This window comes from Pseudoliparis swirei, chromosome 3, assembly GCF_029220125.1.
Source record: "Pseudoliparis swirei isolate HS2019 ecotype Mariana Trench chromosome 3, NWPU_hadal_v1, whole genome shotgun sequence".
NCBI classification, from domain to species: Eukaryota; Metazoa; Chordata; class Actinopteri; order Perciformes; family Liparidae; genus Pseudoliparis; species Pseudoliparis swirei.
Genome location: NC_079390.1, coordinates 8,717,356 through 8,731,759, shown reverse-complemented (window position 1 = coordinate 8,731,759; position 14,404 = coordinate 8,717,356). Strand labels below are relative to the sequence as shown.

Here is a 14,404-nt window from a genome sequence, read left to right as displayed (position 1 = left end):
GTGTGAATGGACTGATGCATTTCTCACAATTAAGCAGCCCCTCAGTTTACAGGTCGACCACAACAAAGCAACAACTCGTCCCCGGATATTCCGAGCTCAAATATGGCTCTTTAAACTCGTGAAGTTGTCGGACCCTATAAGAACCCGTGCTTTGCCTTTGCAACGCACCCACCTTTTTCTCTGCAAGAATGGAGTAAGTCTCGCTCGCTCTCCCGGCTGTGCACACCACGTTTTCTGCGTTGTTGTGTTTGTTATGTCTGCTCGTGTGTCACACGTACGCGTTGCTTTGGCTGGTTCCTCTGCTTTAAGCATTGTGTGCTATTTTAATATCTTTTCATAGACTGTATGCCGACATATTTGATGCTTCTTTCAGGACGTTTAGTTTGTTTTGGGTTGCTGTGAAGACGGTGTTAATATAAATGTACAGCCTCCGGCTTTTATATTCTCAAACACATGGAGAGCATCACATTTCTGTCACTTTCATGCATGGGTTGCCAGGTTTCCATGTAGGTATACCACATGACCACCTAACCCGCTAAACTGCTTAAATCGTCAAACAGAAGTGATTCATTTAAAAAGAAGATGAATTAGAAGCGCTGCTGTGCATCAATCCGATTAAATGATCAGGGTGTCTCTCGCTTTGGAGAGTTCCTCTCATCTTCCGCTGTCTCCTTGACAACAGTTGAGCCGTTGACAGCGTTGTAAGTCCCACGTGTTTTGAGGACGTCAAGTGCATTTTACTTAGAGGGAGTTCAACGCTCAGAGGACACAGGTCTCATTTGTGTATCACGGACTTTGTCAATTCTGAGTTTTTTTTGTGTGAAAATGTTCGTGATTCTATTTTAAATGTTTGATATTTGCTATACATGTTACATGTATATGTTTTGAAAACTTATTTTCCTTATGGCTTAAAAAAAAACCCTCATTATTGACCTGCAGGTGATTTCTTTATTCTAACCTCTCCATCAACAGACTGACTGCTGTTTAGAAACTTGCTGAGGGCAGCACGAGTGACGATATTCCTGATTCCTGGTCGACTGAATAAGTTGCATCTTTTTCAACCGCATGTTTCTGATCCATGTTTGTGTTTACCCTGCAGGTTTCATTATGCTCACCCAGCCCTGCTCTCTGTGGCCCATCTGTCAGACCCTGCTTGCTCTCAGCATATGCTTGGACTTAAATTGAATCAAAACGCCAACAGACAATATGATGGCAACATCAGCTCCTGTTTGGAAGAGTCTTCGTGTCTACCCGGCAGACCCCCTCGCTCACTCTCACCCACAGGCTAGCCACAGCCAATCACAGGGGTGCAGGGGGGAGGTGTCAGAGGAGAGTCAGCACTTAATTGGTGAGTTGCAGCGAGTACGCTTTTTTATATTTTTCCCCATTTCAGGTGGGCTCGGCACTGCAGCACATTCGTCCTTCCTGAACAGTAAGTATAAAACTAGCTATGCCTAATATGTTGATACGCTACAACTATAGTTTAAAAAAATCTTACTTTTGCTTTTCCTATTGTCAATCAGATTTTGCCTTTAGGAAACCGCTTTGTGCAATGTTGGATGACTGGAATTTTTCTAACGTTTTCATGAACATTGTTATTTGATTGCAATGCTTTCCTCCAACTAACAGCAAGTCACGATTGCATTTTCTCTCTCTCTTCAATAGGTGATGGTCTCACTGACTGGATGACGGAAGAAGTGGATTTCTCCTCGTACCTCCCAAACCCTCCTTCCCCTCCCTCCTCCACCAATGCCTCCCTTCCCCCTTCGCCCCTTCAGAATGATATCCATGTGCCCTCCGATTTGGAGGTCATGACCTCTCTGCTGCAAGAGGAACTTGCCCAACTAGAGGACTACTTCCTGTCCGAGCCGCTGCCAGAGAAAGGGCCGAGGCTCGGAAAATGCGACAGGGGTCCACTGCCGGCGGGTCCCCAGCCGTTCAGTCAGCTGCCATATGCATCATACTCCACATCCAACCAATCGGAATCCAGCCCACTCCTTGTTACCCTGGCAACCGGAGAACTGGACCTGCTGAGTATCTGTGGCGGGCCCATTGGGCGATCCAAAATTCCAAGACACGCCCCGTACAGCTGCAGTCTCCCCAGTGGGTGTGTTAGGAAAAGAGTTCCTGACGGTGTGAGGTTCGGTGAAGGCTATGACAACAGTTTGTTGAGTTCCAAAGTAAGTCACTCAGGTAACGCAGCGGTGACCCTCCCAGGTAGCTATGACTGTGTCGAGGACCAGCAGCTGGTCGGAAAAAGCTACTGTCTGGGTAGTGCAGTCGAGGTCAGAAGATGTGCCGTTCTACCGAAAGACGACAACAATTGCTGTTTCAGTCAAGATGTCATGGGTGGTGCGAAGGTTGTCGGTGGTGGATTTGGCTTTGGTGGGTCACTTAACCTCCCGCACAAGAAAGAGGATCTGCTGATGTATAGCATGAGGGAGGTCAGCGGCGGCACTGGGAGCAACGAGGTGCTCAATAGTATCAAAACAGTGGAGATGACAAAAGCCTCCGTGTCGTGGAAAACAGAGAGCGGCGAGGGTTGTTATCTTCCGTCAACAGCTCAGTCTGAGGCCTACCACAGCTTCTTCAGCAACATCAACGAACAGGTGAAATCAGAGAGTCTACAGATAGGGCAGCATGATTTGCACTGTAATTTCCTGGAGGATCAGGGCCCAGAGTGTCTTTTAATGGCGAGGGAGAGTCTGAACTTGGAGCCCTCAGGGCACAGACAAGCATGCAGGCTGAAGGAAGACCACTGTGATTTGAATTGCGAAGAGGACCTCATCCCGGCTGAAGGCGGGAAGCGCAAACAGAAGAAGAGAGATCAGAACAAAACTGCCGCTCACAGGTAACCTTTTAGTTTCCGCTTGATTTAAAGGTATTTAACCGTCGCCGTGATTTCACAGGTTTTGCATTTAATCTTTGTTTTCCTTAATGCAGGTACCGCCAGAGAAAAAGGGTGGAGCTGGATACTCTGGAGGAGCAGTTGCATGGCCTTGAAGGGAAGAACCGGGAGCTCCGGGACAAGGCAGAGTCGGTAGAACGTGAAATCCAGTACGTCAAAGACCTGCTGATTGAGGTTTACAAGGCCCGCAGCCAAAGGCTCAAGCAGGACACGACAGCGTAGCACCAAACTCCTGCAAGTACATTGAAAGAGGGCGCAGCAGGGAGAACGTAGCGCTCTTTGTGTCTGTAAGATTTTTCGGAATTGAATGTTTAATTATTTTTTGGTGGATAAATGCATGCTTCGCTAGTGTGAATTATTGTTTAACATTTTAAGTCAACACTATCCAATTCTTCCATTGCTTTCACACTCTAATCACTTGAGCCTGCACTGTGGCATTGCAATGCTTTAAATGACAATCATTTTTAATAGATCTCACACTGCCTGGATCTACTAATTGAAAATACGGTTATTTCTGAAGAAGTAATGTATTCATTATGCAGGTTTGAGATTATTAACAGCCTTACATTGGAATTGATGTCAGCAAAAGAACGTTTTTTGTGTGTTTTTTTTACAATCCCTGTACCACCTTGTACATGAGTTGAAGTCGACAAATATGTTGGCGTCTATCAAAGAGCATCATTTCAGTTTGAACACATCTTTCAAACCAAATACCTTTCTCGAATAATTTCTTGCCTCTTGAACCGTAAATGTTATTTCGATTGCTATGAATATTTTAGAATATTAGGATTGCGCTTGAAAATGTATTCTTTTACAAAAGCGGAAAGGACGGATGATGTACGGAAAAGTGAGAAACCTTTCATCATCAACCATGGCAAATATCCTTATCAGTTTAATATTGTTAATTTTTTTTAGACAACTACTTTGATTGACTTCAGGTTTAATGCAACCCAACATATTCAGTCAATAAAAGGACTTGCATTTTTTTAGCATCTTTATTACTTTTACTGAAGGCCAACCATTTACCTTTGACCCATGCTTTATTATAAAAATGACTGTTCAATTTGTTTTTTCTTTTAATGCCCAAATCACCGATTTCATCCAGCAGTGTCTGAATGATTGATTCTGTGACCAAATGAGAATTAGCTAATGATTTTAACAGTTTTGAATTCAGAAACTTACATTGTGTTTGTTGCAAATGATACTATCTATTTTGCAGCTCAGGATATACAATGTGTTCTCCCGTCTGCCAGTGGAAGATTCATGGCAGGAGACTTCTGTCCTTCACTTTACATGGTAAAGATTTCACTACATTATTTTACATCCAGGTTTTCCTGATGTAAAAAAAAAAAAGGTTTTCCATTTGTATAAATATTGTAACTGGTGGGGTTTTAGCAGCCTTCCTCTGCATGTTTTTCCATATACGGAGTAGAAAATGTAGAATTTCAGAAATGAGGGGGATTTTTTTCTCTAAAATGCTTGTTGAGGCAATACGTTTTATAGGCCTCTGGCTGATCTGCACTAATTTGTAACAACTTTTGTATGTTCAGGGAGAAAAGTGTGTTAGCCATTTCTTTGTAGAAAAAAGAAATCTCATTCGGTTATTTGTTAATGCTTTGGCAGTGTTAGCGTTGGTGTAGGTTTCCGTCAATAATTTATTTTCCAATCTGATTTATTGCTAACGGAAATAACCACTTATACTGTTAAACATGCCTGTACCGAGAATAGATTTTTTTCTATGCCTATTTATTTTAAGACAATCTTGGATATGAACGCGGACTTATTGACGTGTATTTAATGTGTTTATCAGCTTTTGGCAATAAATCAATGTCCCGTTGTTCGACCTCGCTGCGGTGCACTATCAACTCCGATGGTTAAAACCAAAAATAAGTGACCGCGCATAATAACGCTGTGTAGTTCCATGTTCATTTACTCCAATAGAAATGTCGTTTGTGTGGCGTCAGATGTTTGTTACTTTTCTTAAAATGAATAAATAAAGTGAATCATTAAATCAGTCCGTCGTGTTCTTTCAGCGCTTGGGGAATTAACTGGAAATGTTTTGTTTTTTTACCTGCACCGAATGTTGAAATAATGCAACAATACAACCCGATGTTTAATGTATCTTGAAAACAAGTCCCTTGAATGTCATAAATTCTTATTTTTGTAAAAGCACGTTACAAACCTGCGGGCCCGATGGACACCGGCACGCGCGGCTGTCTGATCCGACACCGCGGCCCATCATCTCCCACCACGTTCACAACCGAGAGAAATAACTCCATACGTATTTTTATTAAGCTACAGAATGTCATTATTGCGCGATCGTTGTTAGTCAATGTTTCGCTGAAAATTTAACACCAAAAAAAAAGGAAAAAAAGTGGACAATTAATTCAGCGTCCAGCCCGACGTTTGTTAAAACGCGGTTCGCAGTCGCACGGCATTTAAATATACAAATAAAATAATTTGATAATATTTATACCGCCAAAAAAAATATCAATTTTGCCTCACAAGGCCTGAACATCTGGACATCTGGAGACACATCCTCAATAACGGCCCTGAAACTACAAGCTGCGCCACTGTGACTGCAGAAAAACGATCTGAACGCAAACGTCATATCACGCTATAACGTACACCTGTTTTCATTACTTGACTACGAAATGTACAAATAATATCTTCTAAACAGACTGTCGTCTCTGTGGAATTTCGATTCCAGTCGCACTCTGTGTCCCCCCATGAGATTGAACACATTAAATGAGACATCAGGTAACAGGAACAACACATTTTAGTTTTATTTCAACACACATTTCTGCTGTGCCAACAAAGATCTGATGAAGGTCACTAATCTTTAAATAAAAAAGAATAAAAAGGGATTTGTTGTCTTCTGCCAAACTGCTCAAGAACCAGGAGGAAGGACTTTTGTAATTTAAGGAAAGAGAAGACATATTTACACATGACATTTAAATCTGCTGTCATTCAACTGGACTCACTCACAGCTGTTGGATGAGCTGCTGATAGTCACATTGTGATTGAGGTGCATGTTGTGAAGCCTGAAGAAGTTTCAGAGGGGCATCGAGGGATCTCAGGACCTTCAAATGAATGGAAAAGAAAGTGAATAACTCAAACATATTTGTTTCCATGTTTAAAGTGCCTACACTATAGCACATGTGACTGATTGAGGCTAAATATCTGTTTAGCCTAAAAAATATGCAATGAACAATCAGAAATAAGTGTATATAAAAGGAATGAATGGTAATGATACTGAAATGGAAATAGTGTTAATTGTTTTCCACTATTAAGACACTAAATATATTCCTTTCAGGAAAAAACAAAAAAAGTAATTCTACCTAAAGTCTGAAAACTGAAAAAGATGGATTGCAGTGTGAACATCTGCCCTCGTGTAACCTGTTCATTGTATTACCTGACGGAGTGCGTCCTGCTGGCTGTACAGGCGCAGGGTTGCCATGGCAGCTTGTCTCACTGAATTATAGGAATCCATGCACGCAGCTCTCAGAAGCGAGCCGGCCGTGTCTTCCTCCACCAACAGGGATACAGCTCCATCAACATGGACCAGGTTTCCCAGAGCCGCACAACAGTAACGGCGAGTGGGGGCATCGGGGTCAGCAATCAGAGACGTCAGCATGACCGCCGTCTGCCTGGCTTCCTCGGTCCACCTGCGCCCCTCCTCATCGTCAAACCCCTGTTCTAGAATAGTAGCCAACTCTCCTGCTGCCTCGTTGTGTGCCTTCCCTTTGCCGCATCCTGGGGCATCCATGCCCTTTGCATCGGAGCAACCCATTTTAAACCTGGCCCCTCGTGCAATATACCCCAACCAGTTCCCAACTGCCCTGCAAGCCAACCGGCGGACAGGGATGCAGGAGTCATGAAGACAGTTCGTTAAGCTTTTGAACATGTCCGGTTGCAAGGTGTCAAGCCAAGGAGGCCCGAATGGATCCAAATGTCCAAGAAGTCTGCACGCGGCAGCCCGGATCTGCTCAGAAGAGTGAGCCAGGGCCTGGTGCAGCGCTGGGGCTCCCACGTAAAGCCGGAGGTGGGCTGGCCGAGGGCAACAGCGGGCTACTTGGGACAACAGGGTTAAGAGCTCCACGGCAGAATCCCACAGCGCATCCAGCTGCAGAAAGTCAGAGAGCAGGGAGCTTGCATTTCGGTGTTTCGAGGCGGCGAGCCGGCCGACGCTCGGCGGTGCGAAAAAACCACAAGCGGCTTCTCCGAGGCGGGAAACCGAGCGCTCGGGGTCACACAGGAGCAAACGGCTCATCAGGATGAGCGGCAGCTCTAACATCGGAGGAGGAAGAGTTTGAATCACCTGCCAAAGCATGACAAACAAAACAAAAACAAAAATCACCCAGACAACTCGTCACAGATCAAACAGCCGACAACAGACAGCGCAACGCTCTCACAAGAGAACAGAGACATCACGATGTACACTCGTGTGTGGCTGACGTGAGCCCATTGCAAGAGTTATCCGGCGTTGCATCAGAGCGTTGCGTCTGTCAGCGAGGTGTCGTTACTGGAGCGCGTGAAGGCCCTCACCGTCAGGAGGCGTGAAACTATTCCACAACTGTCGTACATCTGTAAAATGGTGGACATGGCGCCTGAAGGCACGTCCAGAGCAAAGGGAAAGCACAACAAGTTGCAGCTCAACACAGACAGACTGCCGTGAGTCACGTCCCCCTCCGGTCTCCCGGGATCGCCTCCAGCAGTCGAGTGAAGACTGGAGGGTATAGAATGTGATATCGTTAGTGCCTGTCGCCGTGCATTGGAGCTGTAAACAAAAAGGTACGTTATGAACTCTGTACGTCAACCTGTCAGTGTCCAGCAGTTGGCCCAGAGTGAAGACACATTTTGATTCATGCTCAGAAAACAGAGCCGGGCACGAGTACGGATCCTTGGTGAAGACAAACAGTGCAGTAGACAGAAAGGAATGAAGCCCTGATGTCAAAATAAAATGGGAAAAAAATGGGTAAAGACGCTATTAGTGTTCTTAACCCTTGTGTTGCCTTCGGGTCAATTTGACCCGATTCAATGTTTAACCCTCCTGTTACCTTTATATTTACTAACATATTTTACCCTTGAGGTCAATATGACCCCAGCTATTAAAATCTCCAGAAAATTATTAGAATTAATATTGTTTTCCAAGTTTAAGTGTGAGGTACTTTATGTTTGTTTGTTGACTCCCGAAAGAACACCGACATTAAACATTGAATCGGGTCAAATTGACCCGAAGGCGACAGGAGGGTTAAATATTGAATCGGGTCAAAATGACCCGAAGGCAACACAAGGGTTAAATAATGCGAGCCTCATAAAAATATTATTATTATATATTATTATTATAGTATTAAAATGATGTTATATTTACCATTCGTCGAACAGAAGTCTGGGTCTGGTGTTGTCCTTGCTAGTGAATTGCCAATTGTTTTCCATAGATCCAGAAACATTGCTGGATCCAAACATGAAGATCCAGAGCTGTTTTCATGCTGTTGTAAGAGAAATGAGGCAAAGCTCAGAGGAAGACATGTGACCTCTGGTCCAGTCAAAAAGTGTTTAACATGTTGTAGTTGTCTGACCTCATAGAGGGTGTGCAGGACTAAAGACAGGAGGCCGTCACAGAGTCCAAAGCCAGGAGGAAGAGACCGTTGGGGCTGACGAGGCACAAAACACGAGAGTGGATCACTCTGAACTTGTCTAATTATTGGTAAATTGCTTCTCACAGTTTCAGTACCTCATACGAGTCCAAAAGCATTTCTTTCAGCAAGGATGTCAGAGTGTCCATCTCCACTTTGACATGGACGTCGTGTTGAGTTAACAGAGATAAAACACACGCAGCCAGAGGCTGAAGAAGAGATCACAAAGTCAAATGTGTCACACAACTGACACAATGTATACATCTAAAAGAATTGCCAGTCCCTCTATAAAATACACAGACTAAGACTTCAATGAGTTCTTACCACCAAAGGAAGGAGGGTTGGTTGACTGAGAATTGTGATGAAAGGCTTGGGGAACTCGTCTAGACTGCAGTGAGAGAGCACGTGATGACGATCACTCACCTACACAACACTATGCAGACAGCATTTCAATAATTAAGCAGACCAGCTTTGGTGAAGAACAGGACTAAATCGAACCTGTGCTCTTCTTCCACCCAGTCACAGTGCTTCTCCCAGTAGATCAAAAGCACAACAATCATTTCTCCGTATGCCGGGAGACTCCACGGTTGCTGAGGAGGGGAAAAGTAGAAAAAAAGTCAGGAATAATGCTGCAGGATTAATTCATTCCTGAATATGGTCCCATTCCTGAACACTGACCGTGATGAAATTTGAGTTGCCGATGGCCTCATGGACGAGGTCAAAGAGGACACGGGGTAGTCCAAGTTCATGACCAATAGGATGTGACTTCTCAAGGTCAGAGGTCAGAATCAGGTTGCGCAAGACCTTCAGCGGGAGGTGAATCCGCCACGCTTCTTTCACAACGCCACCTGTCAGCTAACCGAACAAAGAAAAAAAGTGTCAGATTGTCCTGAGGTAAACACAATTCATGCTCGATTGAAAAATTGTTCCCAAGTACCTGAGCTTTAAATGCTAGGATCTTGGATTTAAGTTGAGGTAGAACTGCACTGTAATTTAATAATTCATTCTGCTGCCTGCTTGGATCAGATTCTTGGGCCAGTTTCTCCCAATAGTCCTCACAGTCAACATCCTGAAAGAACAAGACATGGTTGATGCTAGAAGACATGTTATCTTTTCAAGCATAACAATGGAAAGTTTCAACAAGGAAAGTTTCCATATCTAGTGTCTAAGAGACTAATCAGGACAACACTTTTTTAAATTGGTCCAGTATTGAACAATAGGTCTATAACCAGCAGCCGCAAAACAAGATTAATTTGTGCGCCTTTCGATATGAAGTAACATTAACCAAAAGTGCCTGTTGTTGCTACTCAGATTGTATTATCAGTGTCTGAACAACGATTTCTGAAATTTGATCCAGTATTGAGCGAGAGCGATGCCGACGGCAACCACTCACAAGCTGCGATGTAAACACATCTGGCAACGTCAATTTACTTCCATTAAAAGCACTTGTGTGTTGCCATCGATACGCGTCAGGCAACATTATGGAAAGAGTCTTGCTCAAGGAGAAGTCTCGTTCTCTCTAGAATCTCGCGAGGCGATGTGTTGCTGGAGGAAAACGTGCCTGTCAAGAGCAACAATAAGCACTTTTAGTGAATATAACTTCACATCAACGGTGCTCAATTGTGCGCTTGTTTTTTTGAAAAATCGGTGGACCAATTTTTGGAATTGTTTCCCGATTAGTAACTTAGATGTAAAATATAGGGAAATAGCTTTTCAAGATGAAAAATACAGTTTATTAATGACAAGGACATATTTACAACTGGAAGAAAAATATACTCTACATTACGGAACAAGACAAATGTTCCAAAATTGGGAATGTCACTAGGAAAAGCAGCCGGCACTGACCAGCCTGTTCACTGCGGTCCGGCTGTCTGCGTTGCCTCTCTGCACGAGTCGCGGCCCAACCTCGACGGAGGGAAATTCCTGTTCATAGTCCCGGCTAATCTGACCTCTGCAGAGAAAATGACCACAGCCGTGAACACATACCTCAGTCGGTTTCGGTAGTATATTGTACCTTTTGTCTGAACTTCCATAGACACCTGTGTTTTGATTTCACACAGGCGTGACTCTTTGGGGGTAGGCTTTGATTGGCAGCCGTCGTCACCGAGTGACCCGAGGTAGCAGCGGCAACACTGGACGGCTTGGCTCTCGGGGATGCTGCTGCCGCCATTGCATAGTTGACCCTTTCATTTTCCACTCCATCCATCTCTTTCTGTCAATGTACATAGAACAGCTTAAAGCTCCTCCATGAATGTCCATGGGACTCATTTAAGAATGAAAAAAACAATATGTGACTCACTTTCACATCGTCACCGCCTACTGGGTTCCCTCTATTTCCATTGTTCATCTGTTCCGTGGCCTTCCGCAGTAATCCGATCCCTCTAGTCGTCGGTACCGTCTTTGCCGCCACTTGCTGAAGTTTCAGGGCCATCATGTCTGGGCTGGGTGTGACCGTCAGAGGGCTGAACAAGCCCGTGTCTGACAACACTGCACCGACGCAACAGTTCAAATCAGATATCAGAATAATCTCAAAAACAGACCAGCTTCACACGTATTTGACATCACCTAAAACACCGTCAGCAACAAAGGGATGATGCAGGAGATCCGGCCATGACAAACGCTTCTGAGGGTCTTTGGTCAATAAACCCTTCAGGAAACTCTGGAAGGGAAAAAATAAATCAGATAAGCATCGATGACTTTAGACCCTTTAACGGGCTTGTAGCGGTCACTGAGCATACTTGTTCTCAGTTGTGGCTGAAACATCAGAGTTTAAGTCCCATGAAGTGCAGTTTACCTTCTGTGGCTGACAGTGACACATCACTGGCAAGAACAAATAAATAAATGATGCATTTGCCTGCTTTAATACCAAGAAAGAAGAGCTGCAGGATGTTTATGAAGCTAGTTGTTTTGGGTTTGGTAAACAGTTATCTGGGGTGTAGCGGTGGTATTAAAGCCTTAGTATTACTAACATTCTTATTATGGTCCTGCCTGTACAGTAAGCACCGCTCTGGCCACCTGGCTAACACATTTAAACGATGAGGCTTTACATTTTCTCACTTCAATCAGCTTTTGCCATATTTTAAATCACATCATTGAACAGTGTTGATTTGAGCTTTGACCTAGACATGATGCAGCACGACCAGACTGCAGCTATACTGTACCGTGCAGGTGTCGCTCATCGTGTCTGGCCATTTGACTGGGTCCCTCACTATAAGCTGCACCAGGTGGAAAATGGAGTTGGTGTAGAAGGGAGGCGCCCCCGTGTGGAGTTCATAGAGGATGCAACCTAGAGACCAGAGATCAGCAGTGTGGTCATATGGCTTCTCCTCCACCAGCTCAGGAGACATGTACAGTGGCGTTCCCTTGATGGAGGTCAGCACCATGGTGGAGACACTCATGGACCGAGCAAACCTGCAGAAAGATTGCACCACATGTTGCTTATCTTCGAGGATATTAATGATACAGATACTTTTTCTGGGTTTTTTTAACCCTCCTGTTACCTTAGGGTCAATTTGACCCCATTCAATGTTTAACCCTCCTGTTACCTTTAGGGTAAATTTGACCCCATTCAATGTTTAATGTCGGTGTTCTTTCGGGTCAATTTGACCCCAGGCTGTTTTTCACTGTGTCAAACATATAAGAAATATCAACTTTGTTATATATTTAAAGGGCTATTTAGGTAGTCAACAAACAAACATAAAGTACCTCACACTTAAACTTGGAAAACAATATTAATTCTAATAATTTTCTGGAGGTTTTAATTGCTGGGGTCAAATTGACCCCAAGGGTAAAATATGTCAGTAAATATAAAGGTAACAGGAGGGTTACACATTGAATGGGGTCAAATTGACCCTAAGGTAACAGGAGGGTTAAAGAAGAAGAATGACCTACCCAAAGTCACACAGTTTCACCACCCCACTTTTCCCCAACAGGATATTTTGTGGTTTCATGTCACGATGAAGAATGCGATGGGAGTGTAAATAATACAGAGCTGAGACCAGCTGGCAGGCAATCTCGTGGACCTCAGAAGAAGAGAAGAATGCAGCACATGTTGATCATAACAAACCATAATATGTCTGATTTCTGCCATTACTCTTTTGCAGTGACAATAATTACCTGCCTCTCTGGTAAATGTCCATCATCCTCAAGAATCTGAAACAACTGACCTTCTGCATACTCGGTTACAACCACAACCTGTTAGAAACATAAAGAGGGATTGAGCTCACATGTTAAAATATACATAAATCGATCAAATTATACAATTGATATAGCAATATGTTGTAAACTAAGCACACTCATGACTTTGTAGGATATATACCTCAGTTTCAGTCTCGAAACTGTCAAAGAGTTGAACAATATGTGGATGTTGAAGACCCCTCATGATCGCAATCTCGGTTTTGAGACTGCGCAGCTCCTTTTCAGAACGACCCACCTTCGGCATGAACTTCAGAGCCACCACCTAACGGACACACGGCGGTGAAACGGCTACACACGTCACACAGAGAGCAACGCATTCAAGCGAAAGCGACTTACCTGGCCAGTATATCTCTTCCTTCCCTTGTAAACTCGACCAAATGAGCCCTCTCCCACCACCTCCAAGACGTGATAGGAGTTCATGTCGACGGTTAACGGAAGGAGGTTAACACGTCGCACCGTAAATTCTCCCGGGTCGGACAGCGGACGAGCGGCTGTTTCATTCCTCCCGCGTGAGCACAGGATACGTGTGTACTTGTACACACCTTGACCGAGCTAGCAGCCTAGTGTACATACTAGTGTGAACTTAACTTTGCACAGCTACGCTACTTTTTGGAAATGGTGACAACAAAAGTGATTCACGCTCGAGAGGAAGTAGCGAGCTGCCGTTTCACAAAAGTAGCAAAATATATAGTTAGATATCACCTTCCGCTCAATTATACTCGTGGCCTTTTATTTACGTATTTACTAGTTGCATATTGTAACAACTAACGGTTGTTTAAAGCAATAACAAAAAGTGTAAAACAAAAGTAAAAACTGGCTATTTGGTGGGCCGCAAGCAAGCAGGGGTCCTTACCCTAGCAACCACTGTTGCGTTCCTGACAACGGGCTGAGAACGGACAACAAAGCAGGCAGCTAGCTGGAGAGTGGCCTCGTTTTGAGAGCCGAGGCGTCACACCCCGGAAGAGCAATTTATTTAAACATTACCAAGCTAAATGTTGTTGCGACACATGTGCTCATAACCACAGAATATCATAGATTACTCATTGTTAGTTCAACGGGTCTGCCTCTCAGCATCCCCTCCTCTCTGCCATCTGCCTGGTTCTCCATTTGCCTGTGTGGTGGGAGAGGAAGGGTTATTCAGACCCCTTTCTCAAGTAACATTTTCAATACTACAGTGCACATTTATTCCACAATAAATGTCATGAATTCAAAATTAGTAAAAGTAAAAATGAAAAACGTACTTCAGCTAATTCATTAAATATATATATATAATATATGATAATATGATATATATTATATCATTATTAAAACATAAAGCTACATTAGATTAAATTGATTTGCATGTGTAATATATTTAAAAGGGTAATCACTTGTTCTCTAAAAAACTAAAGAGTAAATGCAACTAAGTAAAACAATATGTCGCTCTGAAATGTATTGGACATATATACTCGAGTAAATACTTATATTATCAACACGTCATAAATAATTAAACCAAAGTACTGTAGCCTATTGCATCTGTTCCAATTCATTACAGGATGAATGTGCCAGTAACTACAGACGATTTATTGTAAATTGAAGGAGCTCAGTTCCTGTGCTGTCCACCAGATGTCGTATCCGAGTTACGGAGAGAAATTGATCTGACCATGACAAGCTGAAACTC

The 14,404-nt window shown here is 43.6% G+C and overlaps 2 protein-coding genes across 3 annotated transcripts; one reads left to right on the top strand and one right to left on the bottom strand.

Annotated features, from left to right (window-relative positions):
• Positions 1-4,922, top strand: atf5a (activating transcription factor 5a). Of its 2 annotated transcripts, none has more exons than XM_056408278.1 (4): positions 1-193; positions 1,100-1,348; positions 1,666-2,851; positions 2,944-4,922. In XM_056408278.1, the coding sequence occupies exons 2-4, from the start codon at positions 1,207-1,209 to the stop codon at positions 3,128-3,130; spliced, it is 1,515 nt and encodes a 504-aa protein (XP_056264253.1). In that variant the 5' UTR covers positions 1-193; positions 1,100-1,206; the 3' UTR covers positions 3,131-4,922. The 2 variants fall into 2 exon arrangements, with proteins under 2 accessions (XP_056264253.1, XP_056264243.1); XM_056408268.1 differs by having other exon boundaries at positions 1,100-1,432.
• A 747-nt stretch (positions 4,923-5,669) lies between these two features.
• stk36 (serine/threonine kinase 36 (fused homolog, Drosophila)) lies at positions 5,670-13,902 on the bottom strand. The gene is made up of 20 exons (XM_056405897.1): positions 13,081-13,902; positions 12,866-13,006; positions 12,664-12,741; positions 12,439-12,569; positions 11,709-11,958; positions 11,113-11,206; positions 10,847-11,034; positions 10,587-10,759; positions 10,393-10,498; positions 9,485-9,616; positions 9,226-9,402; positions 9,046-9,137; positions 8,872-8,935; positions 8,646-8,756; positions 8,491-8,565; positions 8,283-8,400; positions 7,729-7,855; positions 7,457-7,637; positions 6,324-7,229; positions 5,670-5,991 (listed from the first exon to the last, which is right to left on the bottom strand). Exons 1-20 carry the CDS (start codon positions 13,162-13,164, stop codon positions 5,893-5,895), a joined length of 3,327 nt encoding a protein of 1,108 aa, XP_056261872.1. The 5' UTR covers positions 13,165-13,902; the 3' UTR covers positions 5,670-5,892.
• Between the last annotated feature and the right edge of the window lie 502 nt (positions 13,903-14,404).

Coding starts and splice junctions, on each gene's coding strand:
- stk36 (XM_056405897.1), bottom strand. CDS start 13,164: ATGAACTCCTATCACGTCTTGGAGGTGGTGGGAGAGGGCTCATTTGGT. Junction 13,007..13,080: donor GGAAGAGATATACTGGCCAG/GTAAGTCGCTTT, acceptor TGTGTCCGTTAG/GTGGTGGCTCTGAAGTTCAT. Junction 10,760..10,846: donor TAGGCGGTGACGATGTGAAA/GTGAGTCACATA, acceptor GTACATTGACAG/AAAGAGATGGATGGAGTGGA.
- atf5a (XM_056408268.1), top strand. CDS start 1,207: ATGATGGCAACATCAGCTCCTGTTTGGAAGAGTCTTCGTGTCTACCCG. Junction 1,433..1,665: donor ACATTCGTCCTTCCTGAACA/GTAAGTATAAAA, acceptor TCTCTTCAATAG/GTGATGGTCTCACTGACTGG. Junction 2,852..2,943: donor AACAAAACTGCCGCTCACAG/GTAACCTTTTAG, acceptor TCCTTAATGCAG/GTACCGCCAGAGAAAAAGGG.